General features: G+C 46.2%; 1 protein-coding gene and 1 long non-coding RNA gene across 2 annotated transcripts in view; one reads left to right on the top strand and one right to left on the bottom strand.

Moving 5' to 3' along the window:
- The window catches only part of LOC119341870 (decapping nuclease DXO homolog, chloroplastic), a 13,439-nt gene extending 6,953 nt beyond the window's left edge, over nt 1–6,486 (bottom strand). Inside the window, exons 1-7 of the mRNA XM_037613719.1 lie at nt 6,017–6,486; nt 4,828–5,054; nt 4,681–4,746; nt 4,470–4,548; nt 3,823–3,902; nt 3,713–3,736; nt 4–125 (exon numbers count right to left, since the gene is read on the bottom strand). Of these exons, the coding sequence (XP_037469616.1) occupies nt 4–125; nt 3,713–3,736; nt 3,823–3,902; nt 4,470–4,548; nt 4,681–4,746; nt 4,828–5,054; nt 6,017–6,386 (968 nt within the window). The 5' untranslated portion in view covers nt 6,387–6,486. The remainder of the gene's footprint in view (nt 1–3; nt 126–3,712; nt 3,737–3,822; nt 3,903–4,469; nt 4,549–4,680; nt 4,747–4,827; nt 5,055–6,016) is intronic.
- Nucleotides 6,487–9,184: 2,698 nt separating this feature from the next.
- LOC119341863 lies at nt 9,185–12,757 on the top strand. Its single transcript, XR_005165301.1, has 4 exons — nt 9,185–9,796; nt 9,992–10,166; nt 10,290–12,419; nt 12,699–12,757. It is a non-coding gene; the product is annotated as an uncharacterized LOC119341863 (long non-coding RNA).
- Nucleotides 12,758–18,298: the final 5,541 nt, after the last annotated feature.

Genomic DNA, 18,298 nt, shown 5'->3' with positions numbered 1-18,298 from the left:
CACCTCCTGCGCTCAATCTCGCTCTGTGGTCTTTCAGGGAGCTTATGGACATCAAGGTATACAACACCGTTTCTTTTGTGCACACCCATCTTCCATGGATCTTTTAGATAAGCCGTGGCCAATATCTGACGATTTTACAAATAGTCACATAGACTCTGTCAGCATACAAGCATAGTAAAAGAAATTACACAAAAAAAAAAACAGTTCTATTACAGTGTCCTGCAAAATATATATGCATCTGTCATTCAATTAAACTAGATACAAAAAACATGGTAAGCTGTAAGGATAACTACCTGATTCTTGTACATGGAAAACATAAGTTACAGCAACGGAAAAGAAAAAAAATGTTATGATTTAAATAGTCTGCACTAACTCCGCCTATGTTGTCTCAACATAGCCGGTCCCAAGCCCGGGTAAAGGAGGAGGGTTGTGATAGGCTTGGCGAGCCAACGTAAAAACTCAGCCACTCTTATGGAGATGAAACCCAAAAGATTTTCGTTGGGGCGTAACCCTCTCAGCGACGCGCCACATCGGAACCCGGGTGTGGTGGAAAATGGGCAAGGGCCGGGCCGTCACCCCCCAAGTGGCGCGCCGTATCTTGATCCGGATACGGTGGCAAGTGAGCGAGGATCGGGTCGTCGCATCCTTAGTGGCGCGCTACATCGGCGCCCGGATGTAGTGGAAAATGAGCAAGGGTCTTCGCATTTGACTCGACGAGTGCGAAGGGTAAGGAAGCTAGCCGAGCCTAGGAGGATTCGCTTAGGTAGCTGGAACGTAGGGTCTCTGACAGGGAAGCTTCGGGAGCTAGTTGATGCAGCAGTGAGGAGAGGTGCTGATATCCTTTGCGTCCAAGAAACCAAATGGAGAGGACAGAAGGCGAAGGAGGTGGACGATACCGGCTTCAAGCTGTGGTACACGGGGACGGCTGCAAACAGAAATGGCGTAGGCATCTTGATCAACAAGAGCCTCAAGTATGGAGTGGTAGACGTCAGGAGACATGGGGACCGGATTATCCTGGTCAAGCTGGTAGCTGAGGACTTGGTTCTCAATGTTATCAGCGCATATGCCCCGCAAGTAGGCCACAATGAGAACACCAAGAGGGAGTTCTGGGAAGGCTTGGAAGACATGGTTAGGAGTGTACCAATTGGTGAGAAGCTCTTCATAGGAGGAGACCTCAATGGCCACGTGGGTACATCTAACACAGGTTTTGAAGGGGCGCATGGGGGCTTTGGCTATGGCATCAGGAATCAAGGAGAAGATGTCTTAAGCTTTGCTCTATTCTACAACATGATTGTAGCTAACACCCTCTTTAGAAAGAGAGAATCACATCTGGTGACTTTTAGTAGTGGCCAACACTCTAGCCAGATTGATTTCATCCTCTCGAGAAGAGAAGATAGGCGTGCGTGCCTAGACTGTAAGGTGATAGCTGGGGAGAGTGTTGTACCCCAGCATAAGCTGGTGGTTGCTGACTTCCGCTTTCGGATTCGTGTCCAGCGGGATAAGCGTGCCAAGGTCGCTAGAACGAAGTGGTGGAAGCTCAAGGGGGAGGTAGCTCAGGTGTTCAAGGAGAGGGTATTTAAGGAGGGCCCTTGGGAGGAAGGAGGGGATGCGGACAATGTGTGGATGAAGATGGCGACTTGCATTCGTAAGGTGGCCTCGAAGGAGTTTGGAGTGTCCAGGGGAAGGAGAAGCGAAGACAAGGATACCTGGTGGTGGAATGATGATGTCCAGAAGGCGCTTAAAGAGAAGAAAGATTGCTTGAGACGCCTATACCTGGATAGGAGTGCAGACAACATAGAGAAGTACAAGATGGCGAAGAAGGCCGCAAAGCGAGCTGTTGGTGAAGCAAGGGGTCGGGCATATGAGGACCTCTACCAACGGTTAGGCACGAAGGAAGGTGAAAGGGACATCTATAAGATGGCTAAGATCCGGGAGAGGAAGACGAGGGATATTGGCCAAGTCAAATGCATCAAGGACGGAGCAGGCCAACTCTTGGTGAAGGACGAAGAGATTAAGCATAGATGGCGGGAGTACCTCGACAAGCTGTTCAATGGGGAGAATGAGAGTTCTACCATTGAACTGAATGACTCCTTTGATGAGACCAGCATGCGTTTTGTGCGGCGCATCCAGGAGTCTGAGGTGAAGGAGGCTTTAAAAAGGATGAAAGGAGGCAAGGCGATGGGCCCTGATTGTATCCCCATTGAGGTGTGGAAAGGTCTTGGGGACATAGCGATAGTATGGCTAACCAAGCTTTTCAACCTCATTTTTCGAGCAAACAAGATGCCAGAAGAATGGAGACGGAGTATATTAGTACCAATCTTCAAGAACAAGGGGGATGTTCAGAGTTGTACTAATTACCGTGGAATTAAGCTGATGAGCCATACAATGAAGCTATGGGAGAGAGTCATTAAGCACCGCTTAAGAAGAATGACAAGCGTGACCAAAAATCAGTTTGGTTTCATGCCTGGGAGGTCGACCATGGAAGCCATTTTCTTGGTACGACAACTTATGGAGAGATATAGGGAGCATAAGAAGGACTTGCATATGGTGTTCATTGACTTGGAGAAGGCCTATGATAAGATATCGCGGAATGTCATGTGGTGGGCCTTGGAGAAACACAAAGTCCCAGCAAAGTACATTACCCTCATCAAGGACATGTACAATAATGTTGTGACAAGTGTTCGAACAAGTGATGTCGACACCGATGACTTCCCGATTAAGATAGGACTGCATCAGGGGTCAGCTTTGAGCCCTTATCTTTTGCATTGGTGATGGATGAGGTCACAAGGGGTATACAAGGAGATATCCCATGGTGTATGCTCTTTGCGGATGATGTGGTGCTAGTTGACGATAGTCGGACGGGGGTAAATAGGAAGTTAGAGTTATGGAGACAAACCTTGGAATCGAAAGGGTTTAGGCTTAGTAGAACTAAAACCGAGTACATGATGTGCGGTTTCAGTACTACTAGCTGTGAGGAGGAGGAGGTTAGCCTTGATGGCCAGGTGGTACCTCGGAAGGACACCTTTCGGTATTTGGGGTCAATATTGCAGGAGGATGGGGGTATTGATGAAGATGTGAACCATCGAATCAAAGCCGGATGGATGAAGTGGCGCCAAGCTTCTGGCATTCTCTGTGACAAGAGAGTGCCACAAAAGCTAAAAGGCAAGTTCTACAGGACGGCGGTTCGACCCGCAATGTTGTATGGCGCGGAGTGTTGGCCGACTAAAAGACGACATGTTCAACAGTTAGGTGTGGCGGAGATGCGTATGTTGAGATGGATGTGTGGCCACACGAGGAAGGATCGAGTCCGGAATGATGATATACGAGATAGAGTTGGGGTAGCACCAATTGAGGAGAAGCTTGTCCAACATCGTTTGAGATGGTTTGGGCATATTCAGCGCAGGCCTCCAGAAGCTCCAGTGCATAGCGGACGGCTAAAGCGTGCGGAGAATGTCAAGAGAGGGCGGGGTCGACCGATTTTGACATGGGAGGAGTCCGTTAAGAGAGACCTGAAGGATTGGAGTATCGACAAAGAGCTAGCTATGGACAAGGGTGCGTGGAAGCTTGCTATCCATGTGCCAGAGCCATGAGTTGGTTGCGAGATCTTATGGGTTTCACCTCTAGCCTACCCCAACTTGTTTGGGACTAAAGGCTTTGTTGTTGTTGTTGTTGTTGTTGTTGATTTAAATAGTCTGCACTGAGAGGACCATACCTTGTTAAGGTTGTTGCGATACGTCTGCAAGAGGAGCATATACATGATCAGAAATTCCAAGCATAGCATACCAAAATAACAAATATGAAGTTGGCAATAATGCATTTTACCACAAAATGTATATTCTGAAGAGGTAGATTTGAATTTCTTATGCATGCAAGAAGATCGCCAAATCCTTGAGAACCCAAATCTGGCATTACACCACATTAACCACGAATGAATGCTCTCAGATAAAAACGAATTCAAGAGGAAGAAAAATTTCCAAAATAACTGAATTATTAATGGATCCTACTGTTCAAGAAATAAATTTCGGAATTAACTTCAATAATTTCATTTCTTTCCATTGTATATTGGAAACAGTTAGTCTGTTAATTCTTGAAGATTTATTTTCTTTCAGGTCCTTCCTTATATGCAAAAAAAATTATCCAATCTTACGAAAAACACAGATGCAATACCTCAGCTGAAATATAGTACAATAGCGCAAACTCACTATGAAAAAAGTTTATCTATGTAGATGCCTTATAAGTGGTTCACTTAAGGTTTCAAGACCCACCTGCAATACAAAACAGTTGACTCTACCATATAGAATAAGGGAAAGGTCCCATGCTATCAAGATCTCCATATAAATGTGTGTAGGTTATTATGTGACAACTGAAACAGAGTTTGTAGGGAACAATTTTCAGGCAATAACAACAATCGAGTTGATAGTATTAACTAGAATGTAGAAACAACAAACATAACTTCAGAAAGGAAGTACCTCTTTTCTCTATAAACGTTTCAAATCCTTTATTTAGATCTTCACCAGCATAGTCACAAATATTACGTTTGAAAAGCCTCTACAAAAATGGATGTTTAGTACAACAGCCAAATTTTAGGGCAAACTTTCTTTAAAAAAAACGTGTATTCAGAAATCAAAGGTTCACACTCATAGATAATGAAATTGATAATCAACAACTCTGAGATCTTACCAAGCTGCGATCATCAAAATATACATCCCCACCCTCAACACGGCTGTAGCATGCGATCTCACATGGCTGCATGAGGTAACAAAGGATAGCCCTTCAGAGAACAAATACATCAAACAAAAATCAAAAGAACACGGTACTGTTATGCACCTCTTGAAAAGCAACCGCTTTCCTAGATAAAGTTTCTTCACTCTTATTAAGTTTCATTTCTGAAACAAAACCTTCAACGTTACGCCCATTTCCATATGAAAACCTCCCGCCGTGGCCATAATTATTTCGTCCTCCTGGATGGCCTCCTGGCCTTGGAAGAATAGGTGGGCCCCTGCCACCTCGTCCTCCTCGAGAAAAATTGTTGGTGTTCCGTATCGGGGGCAGCACTATAAATAGAGGCACAACATATAAGAGGGTGTTAATGCCTTATCTCCCAACCTAGATACACTGGACTTTTCAAAGCACTAGCTACCAAGTCCCCAGAATATCGAGTATCCAGGCAAGGGAAACAATCCAGTCGTCACATTCTCCGCCAAAAAGCATGGGCGTTATGTATCACTAATGGAGTATATATAGGTTGAGTGTGCGCAGATTTCAGTTAGATACACACAAAGCATGAGCATGATTTAGGCTAGATACGCACAAAGCATGGAAATACAGTCACATTTTCAGTGCTGATCATTATGTTTGATTTTTAAACCCTTATATCTATCGTAGTCTAGTGAGATGGTATTGTGGAAGAAACTGTGATCAAGTTTGTTTGGGAAACAGAATGAGATTAGATTCAGCCTTATTCGTAGTTGTAATTTACTGCAGAATTAAGTTCGAATTTTAGTTATTTACAGATTGCCGTTCTTTAGTATACTTGTCTAGTTTCAACCCAAAAAGGACATGAAGATAGTCGAATGTATCTTTCCAACTCACAGTGACCCAATTATATATATGGTTTCATGGTTCGTTCTTCTACTCTCTTCAGTACTTCTGCTTAATGCTTTTGTAACTCAAGTCTCTCTGACTCTACAAATTCAAGCAAGAACCAGAAGATGCTAGCAGAGAATTTAATCCAACATTATGCTCTGACATACACCGCTGAAAGTTGGAACAATGATTCGAACACAAGTCTGCAGCAAGAAGAGTTCATCGTGTACTGAAGCGAGAAGGTTAATTCTGCCACAGACCAAACGCTCACTGCAGCTCCCAGGGCCCCACGAGCAACAGAACCAGCCAATCACACAGAAACTGGATAGGGTTATGTAGCAATCTCCTAAGAAATTCTGCTCGCTAAACACTGAGGAGACGAACTTGGCCCAGAAGAATCTATAGCGGCTAATTCAGTAGAGAGGCGGACCTGGAACTAGGTAGTTGCTACGCGCGGGGGTCTTGACGTACTCCTCGTTGTCGGAGCCAAACAAATCTCTAGCCTCCTCCTCGTCGTCCCCGTACCCGGCGGCGGGCCTGACGGGCACGACGTCGAACGAGTCGTACTCCCCGCCGTCCCCGTCGTCAGCGCCGTCCTCGTCCCCGCCGCCGGCGGCGGGGCTGCTGCTGCGGCCGCTGGAGGCGGCGCTGGAGGAGGAGGAGGAGGCGGCGGCGGAGGAGGAGGAGGATGAGGAGGGGGAGGAGGAGCCGGAGGAGGCGCCGCCTCCGCCCTCGGCCTCGGCTTCGGCGCCGTCGTATTCCTCGCCGAAGACGTCGACGTCCTGCTCCGCGAAGTCCATGGATGGGCGGGCCGGCGAGGGTTCGGGGTCGGGGGTCAGTGGGGGACCGCCGAGACGAAAGGTTCTCTTCTTCTGTTCTGGTCGGGGGAGGGTTTGTAGTGGGAATCGACACGGAGGCGGTAGGACGCACTGGAATAGGGTTCACCAGACCGACTTGGGGCCGGAACAGTAGCCGGAATCGGGACGCCCCGCTTGAACACCACTAGCCAAAGCCATGTTTTCTTTCTTTTTGGAGAAAGCCTCGTGTAGTAAAAACCTATGGAAACCTGAAAACATAGATGTGGACCGTCGGATCTGAAACGTGGGCTGTTGTGAACACTCTCTTTCTCCAACCGCATGAGGAAACCCCTAGGAGGCGGAGAAGAAGGCGACTTCGTCCCTCGTTTTCGCCGACGGCCGGATCGGCAGTTTCTTCGCTCTTCGGCCGTTGTTCCGGCGGTGAGAAAGTGGAGAAACCCGGATCCGAGCCTTAGATGCGTAAATAGTAAGGTAGGTTTCTTCAGCATGTGGTGGTGACAGCGGTGTAGTGGAATAAGATGGCTGGAACTTCTTCACCATTTCGGCAAGTGAAAGATCGTGGGATGTCGCTTGGAGGGGGGGTGAATAGGCATTTTAAGATAATTACAGTTTAGGCTTGAACAAATCCGGAATAAAACTAGCGTTTAATTTGTCAAGCGCAAAATCTAAAACAACTAGACTCATATATGTGCACCAACAACTTATGCTAAGCAAGATAAATAGCTAGGTGATAGCAAGATATATATCATAGAACACTATGGCTATCACAAGATAAACTGCATAAGTAAAGAGCTCGGGTAAGAGATAATCGAGGCACGCGGAGACGACGATGTATCCCGAAGTTCACACCCTTGCGGATGCTAATCTCTATTTGAAGCGGTGTGGAGACACAATGCTCCCTAAGAAGCCACTAGGGCCACCGTAATCTCCTCACGCCCTCGCACAATGCAAGATGTCGTGATTCCACTAAGAGACCCTTGAGGGCGGTCACCGAACCCATACAATTGGCAACCCTTGGAGGCGGTCACCGAGCCCGTACACTTTGGCAACCCTTGGGTGCGGTCACCAAACCTGTACACTTTGGCAACCCTTGGGGGCGGTCGCTAGAACCCGTCCAAATTGCTCGGAGCGATCTCCACAACCTAATTGAAGACCCCAACGCTTGCCCGGAGCTTTACACCACAATGATTGAGCTCTAAAGCACCACCAACCGTCTAGCGCGCCCAAGCACCCAAGAGGAACAAGCTCTATGGTACCAAGCACCCAAGAGTAATAAGCTTCTCAACTTTTACCTCCACGTATCACTGTGGAAAACTCAAAATGATGCACCAAATAGAATGGCAAGGGCACACGGAGTGCCCAAGTCCTTCTCTCCCAAATCCCACCCCAACAACTAGTGTTATGGAGGAAAATGAGAGGAAGAACGAAGAAGAGAACACGAAGAACTCCAAGATCTAGAACCAAGAGGGTCCCCTCACATAGGGGAGAGAGTGATTGGTGGAAATGTGGATCTAGATCTCCTCTCTCTTTTCCCTCAAGAACTAACAAGAATCATTGGATGGATTGAGAGATAGCAAGCTCGAAGAAGGTCAACAATGAGGAAAGAACACGAACTCAAGTGATTGAAACCATTAGGGAAGAAGACCCCCTTTTATAGGAAGGGAAAATCCAACCGTTATGCACACAACCCGTGCACAAGCGGTAGTGCCGCTCGGGCGAGCGGTACTTCCGTTGGCACGGTAGTTTCAGTCGTAACATGTAAACTGAGAAACTCAAGGAGGCAGTAGTGCCGCCGGAGCGGTACTACCGCTCCCACCAGCGGTACTACCGCTAGGTGTTGCGTGTACAGGTGAAACCGCGGTAGTAGAGTAGGGCAGCGCGGTACTACTGCATGGAGCGGTACTACCACCCAGTACTGTCGCTATACTTCCACGCAGAGGGAAAACGTATCTGGAGGCAAAAATATAAGCGAATGTTCCAGCGGTAGTAGAAGGCCGGAAGTACCGTGCAAGCGGTACTACCGCGCTCTACTACCACCCGACTCCCGCTGAGATGACAAAGTATCCAGAAGCCCATGAATAAGCGGAAGTTCCCGCGACACTGGAACCGTGGAAGTACCGCGCAAGCGCTACTACCACTACCCAGGGCGGTACTACCGCTAGTGAGCTTCAAAATAGCCCAAGCAAATAGAAGGATGCAGGAAAACCAGAACTGTCGTAACTTCTGCATATGAGCTCTGAATTGAGAAAACTCAAGCTTGTTGGCTAGATGACGACAAGTACTATCCAAACAGCCTGCACTACTGGAAACAAGGAATTTGCCATCAACCAGCTCTTTGCCATCTGTCAGCTGATGGCAAAGAACGTCTTTGCCATCTTCTTATAAAAATCAGATGACAAAGAACTGACAGACGACAAAGAACATGGTTGCCATCAGCCAATTCTTTGCCATCTGCTAGTGGATGGCAAATAATCTTTGCCATCTGCCAGCAGATGGCAAAGAGGTTGGCAAATCCTGTGGCCGTCAAGAGTGTAACGGCGTACCAGCCCCACCTCTTTGCCATCTGCCAGCAGACGGCAAAGATTCTTTACCATCTGCTGGCAGATGGCAAAGAGATGGGGTAATTTTTTTTCAGGTAAAAAAAAACTGTGGGGTTATTTTTGTTCTCATTGATTAAAATGTTTGTGTCATGGATTGATGACATGGCATCCATCCATCCATCCCATTTATGTAAACAAAAAAAAAGAGAAAAAAAGAAAAAGAACCCCCACCCCCCGGGCAGCCCAACCACCCAAACCCTATCCCATCCCACTCCATTGTCGCCGCCCCAGATGCAATCTCGCCGCCACTCCATCCTCTCCAGCTCGCGCACGCTCGCCGCCGCCGCGGCCGCACTCAGGGCATAACGGACTTCCCCCGCCTGGATCTCGCGTCACTGCTCTCCTCCGTTGCCTCCCGGACTTACCCTCGCTCTGGATCCAGTCTACCAAGAGCCCAACCTCGCTGCCAAGTCCATTGCCGCCGCCTACGTCCTATGTTCCTACAGCAGGCGCCGCCACATCGCCCCCCCTGCTCGACTTTTTTTGTGAGGGGTTCCCCCTGCTCGACTCTGTCGGCTCTCCTCCAGCACGTGACCCAGGGTCGCATGGTGGGCTGCGCCAGCCTGCCGGCCGCAGGCCCCTCGCCGACATGGGCCCGAGCCCCACAAGGTGAGGCAGCCGCCCCTCCTCGCCTGGCGAGGCAGCTGGAGAAGAAGTCGCGGGACCGGAGGCTGCCATAGGACGAGATCCTCTGCTGCTGCTGTGTCTGGTGGTTGAAGAAGGGGTGTGTTGGGAAGAGGAGGCAGTGTTGAGAGTGCTCGATCTGTAACAGGACGAGCTTGGGCTGCATCGGTGTGTTTGCTGCTGCTGAATTTGCTAACTACTACTGCTCCCTATAGCGTTATTACATTTGGCTTCGTGCTTTACCAACGACCTCTCCTTCTAGACCTGGCTACGCAGGTCATCGGAGACGGGGAGGATAGTGGAGTATATAGTAAGTACTTTGTTTTCTGTGTGTGGCTAATGGGTTGATTCCATTTTATGCAGGCTCTGGTTCTCAACCTCCAACATGAGTCCCTTTCTTCCGTGCCTCGAACGCCATGAGTCATCATGGGCACTGCAGATGCGGAGGAGTTTTTCCGGGGCGATCTGCTTGTTCCCGGCCGCGCTGGTGTCAACTACCTCGAGCCACTATGACCATCCCAACCATGCTCACCCCCCTGTAAGTCATGTGTTTCTCCTACCAGATCAAAACAATTGTCAATTTTTGGAGTACAGTTGTGTATCAGACCCGTTCATGATTGAAATCGTGGTCCCCTAAACATGTGTTTTGTGAAATGTTTAGGGACGAATTGTTTGTGGATCTGCAAAGGGGGATTCAATTAATTTTCAGTTGTAGAAAAGGGAGAAGGGGGATTCAATTAATTTTCGTCCTCAAGATCAAAGAAACAAAATCTTTGTGGCGATGATAGAAGGGGTTCACGACTTCACGTTAATACACAGACTATTGGTAAGGGCATTAAAACATATATCTGGTGTGAAATGGTGGCACATGCTTGATTAGAATATTTTCAAGTGTTGTAGGTGTACGGCTGTGGGGAAACATTTTCATGGTCTAATTTTCTAATTAATGTATGCACGAGACATGAATCTTGGATTCTAAACTTTTTCCTCGATGTTTGGGCTTCCTCTAACTTTTCGTATATTGCACACAACACACCACATAAATTCATGTCTTCCATGCTTGCTGTCTTGTAACAAACAGATGTTGGGATGGATACTAATTTTCTAAATGATTTGAACTCATGTTGTTTTCTATTCTACTTTCATTGGTTCATCATTCTGAACCATTCAATTGTTGGAACTCCGGCATATATTGGTCCTGAAGTTATGCTGAAGAAAGAATATGACGCAAGCTACGATCCATCCTATTTTGTGCTTTAAACGGTCTGCTGCATACTCTGCCATCTGCTGCATAACTTAATTCTGTTTGCTCGGCCATAAAAGCCTTACTTGATTTCTGAATCTTCCATTCACCTTTTGTTGTCATGAGTGGTGAATGGTCTTGAGGAGTAACCATTTAGATACTGTATGTTTTTTTGCTCAAACACGATCTCAACATTGATAATAGCAAAGAGATAATATACGCCTTATAATCTTGTAACTGTATGTGCAGAAGTAGTTGTGGTGTTCCTTCCACCCTATGAATTAGTCTGTGAAGAGGTGAATAGTCAGGAGCCCCATGGAGCCAAACAAACATTATGTTCAGGCTACAGATTATATTCATACTACAACTTGAGTCTGAATTTGTATTGATACACGAAAATGTCATGTGTGCCAAGAAAAGCATGTTAGCTGTACAATCAATTTTGGTGTGCATTTCTTATTTATTTTTGAGTCGGACGTGTGCATTTCTAATTAGAAGTAGAAGAAGAAAGATGTGACACGGACTTCCTAAGATCACATACATATAGTTGAATAGTATAATTAGAATAATAATAATAAAATTCAAAAAACTTATTTATTTTGGCTACAAATTTGCTGGAGTGTTATAGATGTGCATACCATTTCGTGAAGGAATAACATAAATGGTGGTCGGGACAAACAAAAATTGATCATTTTTAAAGCTTCTTGGAGCATCGATTTTGTTTAATATTGTGCAAAGCATCACAAATATTTTTTTCTTCATGAAATTTTGCACATAACCAAAAAAATGTAATTTTGTTGGGGAGCAGGATTGCACATCTGATGTAAGATAAAGATATAAGTACTGTTAGACATGAGACCTACTCGCGCACATGTCAATCTCAACATGCATCTTGTTGTTCCGTGCAACGCACGGGCATCTTACTAGTGTTATCCTAAAATTGGCTAACTGTGGCTCATATTGTTTTCCCCAGGTAGCTCATGGCGAGTGATGCGTGAGCCATCTCGATCCTTTTGCTCTGTTATTATATTTTAGCCATGAAGGATTTACTGCTAGTCAGTTCGTAGTGGATCCGGCTGTTTGCTGAACTTCTGTTCTTGCTTGTGCTATTTTTTTTACTGTTTAGATGGCTCAATTTACTTCCAATTTTACTCTTGAGTTTTCCCATGCATGCATACTCTGTTAATTTATTCCGAGTGCCCATAGTTCCCTCTCTAGCAGCACCACTTGTGCTCTTGTCTCACCCATAACAACAATTTACTAGTAGTATGTCTCTTGGCATGGGTGCTAGCTTAGGTCCCTTCTACTACTACTCCACTTAGTAACTTGTCTGTATTCTATTACTTTGTACCTATGTGTGTGAGCTGTGTTATATTCATCTTCCTCAAGTACTACAACACTGGTAGTTGTACACATATGATGGTGATTCGCTCCGGTCATTCCAGTTTTGGCGGTGGTGGTGCTGCTGCTCCTATGATGGTAGGCTCGTCTGATTCCCCTAGCCGCATCCATGGTGATGAAGCTCGGCCTAGGCTAGAACCCCCTCCAGTGAGCTCCTCAAGTCCTCTTATACCCCTCCTACTTGCTTGTTGGTTCTATGCTTTGCCTTTGTGAGGTGTAATTGTTCAATTTTGTTCATAGTCGAGCATTGGATGATATTGTATTTGTCATGATGTACATGGTTCATGAACTATGCCAACCTGCAGCTTTGTTGTACTAGTGATAGTAGGATAATGCAAGTTTTGACAATCCATGCATATTTCTGCATCATAATAATCTTCTTCTTCTAGTCTTCTTCTTCTAATTTTCTTCTTTCCCATTTTACAGATTTGCTTAAGATCACGGAAGCTTGGGTTGATGGAGTGCTTGTATTTAGTTTTTGTTTTGACGTTGTGAAACTTGCTACCTATGGATGAAACTGCGTAATATTGATGAAACTATGTATATGTACGGATGAAACTTGCTACTATTGGTAACATGTGTTGGATATATATGTGTTCATGACTATTGGTAATATGTGTTGAATATGCTATATTGGTCATATAAATATATTTGTGTTTGATTTTTTGTGAAAAGGAACTGATATAAGAAAAATCAAAATTAAATGGGGCAATATAGTCACTTTGCCATCTGCTGGCAGATGGCAAAGAGCTTTGCCATTAGCTGGCAGATGGCAAAGAGGCCATGTGTCATCTACATGTAAAATTTGGGCCGGTCTATTTGGGCTCTTTGCCATCTGCTGGCAGACGGCAAATCATGCAGCCTTTGCCATCTGCTGGCAGACGGCAAAGTATGCCGTTAGCCTTCTAACGGGGCTAACCTTGTTAAGAGGCTTTGCCATCAGCCAGCAGACGGCAAAGAAGCCTTTACCGGCAGGGTTTCAGACAAACTGTTTGCCATCTGCCAAAGCCTTTGCCATCCGCCGACCATGCCTTTGCCATCTGCCATGGCAGATGGCAAAGTGCCAGATTCCAGTAGTGCTGGTTATAGTAAGAAGAGGCAGTAGAGAAATACCAGATGTATAGAGATGTGAAACCTCTATGAATGAAGAACCGACAAAAAACCAAACATCGAAATCATCATAGAAGATGCATGTGAACTCCGTTTTCGATGAACTCAAGCTTGTCATGAAGATGACCATAAGCTCCAAATCTCACAAGGAGAAACACTAAACAAGAACCAAGAAAGATGATGCAAGGATGCAATGGTTTGAGCTCTCTACGGATGATACGATCAAGCTACTCACGAGAGATCCCCCCTTGATAGTACGGCAATCAATCCTATAACCCGGTCTCCCAATTACCACCATAATGGACGGTAAGCTTCAAGCATGATCTCTCCATGATGCTCCACTTGAACTTGCACACCGCAATATTGATGACGATCACCACTTGATATCATCCTCCATGGGATATATGATATCTTCCTTTTGCTTGGACGACCACGGAAACATACCTTGAATCTTTCCAACTCTCTTCATTAAGATGATGTCTTGAAGGTAAACATGAATGTTCGCACAATCTTCTTCTTCAAGACATGCTTGCAATAGGCTCAACTCTCACGTGACCAATCTTTGGATAAATCCTTGAATAGCACCTTGGTCAACACATATTCTTCTTCTAATAACCGTGAAACCAACAGATGGTCTTCAAGCAATATCTATGGACAAACCCTTCAAATATAACTCAAGGCAACCATTAGTCCATAGAGATTGTCATCAATTACCAAAACCAAACATGGGGGCACCACATGTTCTTTCGACAAGGCCACGTATGGCTGAGACGACTAGCTTCTGGTGTTGTTTGCTCCCGCATTCGACGATTCATTGGGCGCTGGTTTCTTCGGGCATAGTCATTGATGTAGAGGCGACGGTCGGCTGTTGGAGATTTTGTGTCCCTCGTGTCCAACTTTGCCATGGCAAGGTGTCTCTTGTCCTTGCGGTTGGCGCCGGCGGATTTTAGCCGCATGTATATGAACTCTATGTGGACGTTAGAGATGTATCATCGGTGACGTGGTTGCCACTTCTTGAGCTTGAATTGGTTTTTCCCTTGAAGGGGAAATGGTGATGCAACAAAGTAGAGATAAGTATTTCCCTCAGTTGAGAACCAAGGTATCAATCCAGTAGGAGGAACACACAAGTCACCAATGGTTGCACCTATACAAACAAACAAATACTTTCACCCAACGCGATAAAGAGGTTGTCAATCACTTGACGGTTACTTGCAAGGATGAGATGTGATAGAGATAGGTATAAAAGATAAGTAAAAGTGCAAATAAAGTAAAGGTAAATAAATTGCAGCAAGGTATTTTGGGGGTTTTGGTTTATAGATCTGAAAATAATATGATAAAAGATAGACCCGGGGCCATAGTTTTCACTAAAGGCTTCTCTCTTGAAAGAACACATACGGTGGGTAAACAAATTATTGTTGAGCAATTGATAGAAAAACGCATAGTTATGATGATATCTAAGGCAATGATCATGAATATAGGCATCATGTCCGTGACAAAGTAGACCGACTCTTGCCTGCATCTGTCAGTGTTCCGGGATCGGGGGTACCCAGATCCACCTGCCTGTAGCCCACGGTGTGGCTCCCTCGATGTCCTGGTACGACCCAACTACAAGACCCTCCAAGCCAAGACCCTCGCAAGGGCCTCCAGCCCTACGAGGAGAACAACATCAAGATCTCCCGAGGAGCAGCTCTCCAAGCCTTCCTCCCGAGGAGCGGATATTTCTATGCAGGTACCCAGCCTCACGAGGATGTGATGACGTGAACCATGACGACCATGGCCAGGCGGGCGCCAGCGGGCACAGAGGAGACACTTCCCCTTTCGGTGCTAAGGGAGCAAGGACAGACAAAGGTTCCCGAGGAAGGCCCCAAAGGTTTCCATTCCGGTTCAACAGGACCAAGACCACGAGCTCGACAGGACGGATGTCATCGCTGATCCCACCGTTGTGTCATGGCCAGAAGCTTTGCAGGTGAAGACCACCTTTCATCAGGATTAGATGTACTTCTTGTCCCCTTTCAAACTGAGCGTTGTGGGATCCCTTCCCACCTAAGTTTTGAGCGAAGAGGACCAAGGCCACTATAAATATAGGTTATCCACCACCGTAGGAGGCATCCCTGGATTGATTTCCTCACCACCAGAGCCCTCGCGAGGCAGCTCATCCACTATACTGGTTCATCCTCAGCCTCCTCGTGAGGCCAATCCACCACAAAGCAGGAGTACGGTTTTACACCGCAACGTGGCCCGACTGGGTAAACTGTCGTGTTCTTCTTCTTCCCCGCTCGTGCGAACTCGGCGTAGCTAGGCTGTGGGGTGGCGATCTTGGGACTTGAGCTGGTTGAGATCTTCGCACATGCCCCAAAGTCCGAACCTTCTTGGGTCTGCGGAGCCCTAGATCTGACATTTGGCGCGTCAGGTAGGGGCGTGTCAAGATCCTCCTTCCACGTCTCCACTTCACCTTCGCTTCGTCGCTCCCATGGCCGATGCACCCCGATTCCGCACCGAGCGCCGGGATGCTCGCGTCCCCCAGACGGCGCCTGTGGGCCGCGGTATTCCTCGCTGCTCTGCCTCTCCTGCAGCTAACGCCGCCACTGACCCTGCTGCTCATGAGCAGCAGGACTCGTTGCTGCCGCCCTCCGTGCGGCGCGATGGCCACCGCCATGATACGTCTCCAACGTATCTATAATTTTTGATTGTTCCATGCTATTATATTATCAACTTGGGATGTTTTATATGCATTTATATGCTATTTTATATTATTTTTGGGACTAACCTATTAACCTAGAGCCCAGTGCCAGTTTTTGTTTTTCCCCTTGTTTTTGAGTTTTACAGAAAAGGAATATCAAATGGAGTCCAAACAAGTAGAAAGTTTATGGTGATTTTTTATGGACCAGAAGAAGCCCACGGAGCATCGGAGTTGGGCCGAAGGAGTCCCGACTCTCGAGGCAGCCACAAGGGTGGAGGGCGCCCCCTAGGGCGGCCCCGTGGCTTGTGGGTCCCTCGGGAACCCCCCTGACGTGAAACCAACGCTAAAAAATCCTATAAATCTCAAAACCTCTGGAAAGAAACCTAGATTGAAAGTTCCGCTGCCGCAAGCATCTGTATCCACGAAAAACCTCTTGGGACCCCATTCTGGTACCCTGCTGGAGAGGAAAATCATCACCAGAGGCCATCTTTATCATCCTGGCGGCCACCATGACGCGGAGGGAGTAGTTCACCCTCGGGGCTGAGGGTATGTACCAGTAGCTATGTGTTTGATCTCTCTCTCTCTCTCTCTCTCTCTCTCTCTCTCTCGTGTTCTTGATTTGGCATGATATTGATGTACCGCGAGCTTTGTTACTATAGTTGGATCTTATGGTGTTCTTCCTGCTACCTCTTGAGCATGCGTCGCTTTTCCCTTGAAGAGGAAAGGGTGATGCAGCAAAGTAGCATAAGTATTTCCCTCAGTTTTTTAGAACCAAGGTATCAATCCAGTAGGAGGCTACACACAAATCCCTCGTACCTACACAAACAAATAAGAACCTTGCAGCCAACGCGATAAAAGGGGTTGTCAATCCCTTCACGGCCACTTGCAAAAGTGAGATCTGATAGAGATAATAAGATAATTTTTTTTGGTATTTTTATGATATAGATTGGAAAGTAAAGATTGCAAAATAAAGTAGATCGGAAACTTATATGATGGAAAATAGACCCGGGGGCCATATGTTTCACTAGTGGCTTCTCTCAAGATAGCATAAGTATTACGGTGGGTAAACAAATTACTGTCGAGCAATTGATACAAAAGTGCATAATTATGAGAATATCTAGGCATGATCATGTATATAGGCATCACGTCCACGACAAGTAGATCGAAACGATTCTGCATCTACTACTATTACTCCACACATCGACCGGTATCCAACATGCATCTAGAGTATTAAAGTTCATAAGAACAGAGTAACGCATTAAGCAAGATGACATGATGTAGAGGGATAAACTCAAGCAATATGATATAAACCCCATCTTTTTATCCTCGATGGCAACAATACAATACGTGCCTTGCCACCCCTACTGTCACTGGGAAAGGACACCACAAGATTGAACCCAAAGCTAAGCACTTCTCCCATTGCAAGAAAGATCAATCTAGTAGGCCAAACCAAACTGATAATTCGAAGAGACTTGCAAAGATAACAAATCATACATAAAAGAATTCAGAGGAGATTCAAATATTGTTCATAGATAATCTTGATGATAAACCCACAATTCATCGGATCTCGACAAACACACAGCAAAAAGAATTACATTGAATAGATATCCAAGAAGATCGAGGAGAACTTTGTATTGAGATCCAAAGAGAGAGAAGAAGCCATCTAGCTAATAAGCATGGCCCCGAAGGTCTGTGGTAAACTACTCACACTTCAACAGAGAGGCTATGGTGTTGATGTAGAAGCCCTCCATGATCGATTCCCCCTCCGGCGGAGCACGGAAAAGGCCCCAAGATGGGATCTCACAGGTACAGAAGGTTGCGACGGTGGAAATAGGGTTTCGTGGTGCTCCTGGATGTTTACAGGGTATATGAGTATATATAGGCGAAGGAAGTTGGTCAGGGGAGCCACGAGGGGCCCACGTGGGTGGGGGACGCGTCTACCCCCCTGGGCGCGCCCTCCTGCCTCGTGGCCGCCTCGTTTCTTTCTTGACGTCCACTCCAAGTCTCCTGGATTGCATTTGTTCCAAAAATAACTCTCCCGAAGGTTTCATTCCGTTTGGACTCCGTTTGATATTTCTTTTTTGCAAAACACTGAAATAGGCAAAAAACAACAATTTGGACTGGGCCTCCGGTTAATAGGTTAGTCCCAAAAATAATATAAAAGTGTATAATAAAGCCCCATTAAACATCCAAAATAGGTAATATAATAGCATGGAACAATCAAAAATTATAGATA

Source organism: Triticum dicoccoides, chromosome 1B, assembly GCF_002162155.2.
Source record: "Triticum dicoccoides isolate Atlit2015 ecotype Zavitan chromosome 1B, WEW_v2.0, whole genome shotgun sequence".
Taxonomy (NCBI): domain Eukaryota; kingdom Viridiplantae; phylum Streptophyta; class Magnoliopsida; order Poales; family Poaceae; genus Triticum; species Triticum dicoccoides.
Note: the sequence above shows the minus strand (reverse complement) of the source record. Positions and strands in the feature narration are given on the sequence as shown.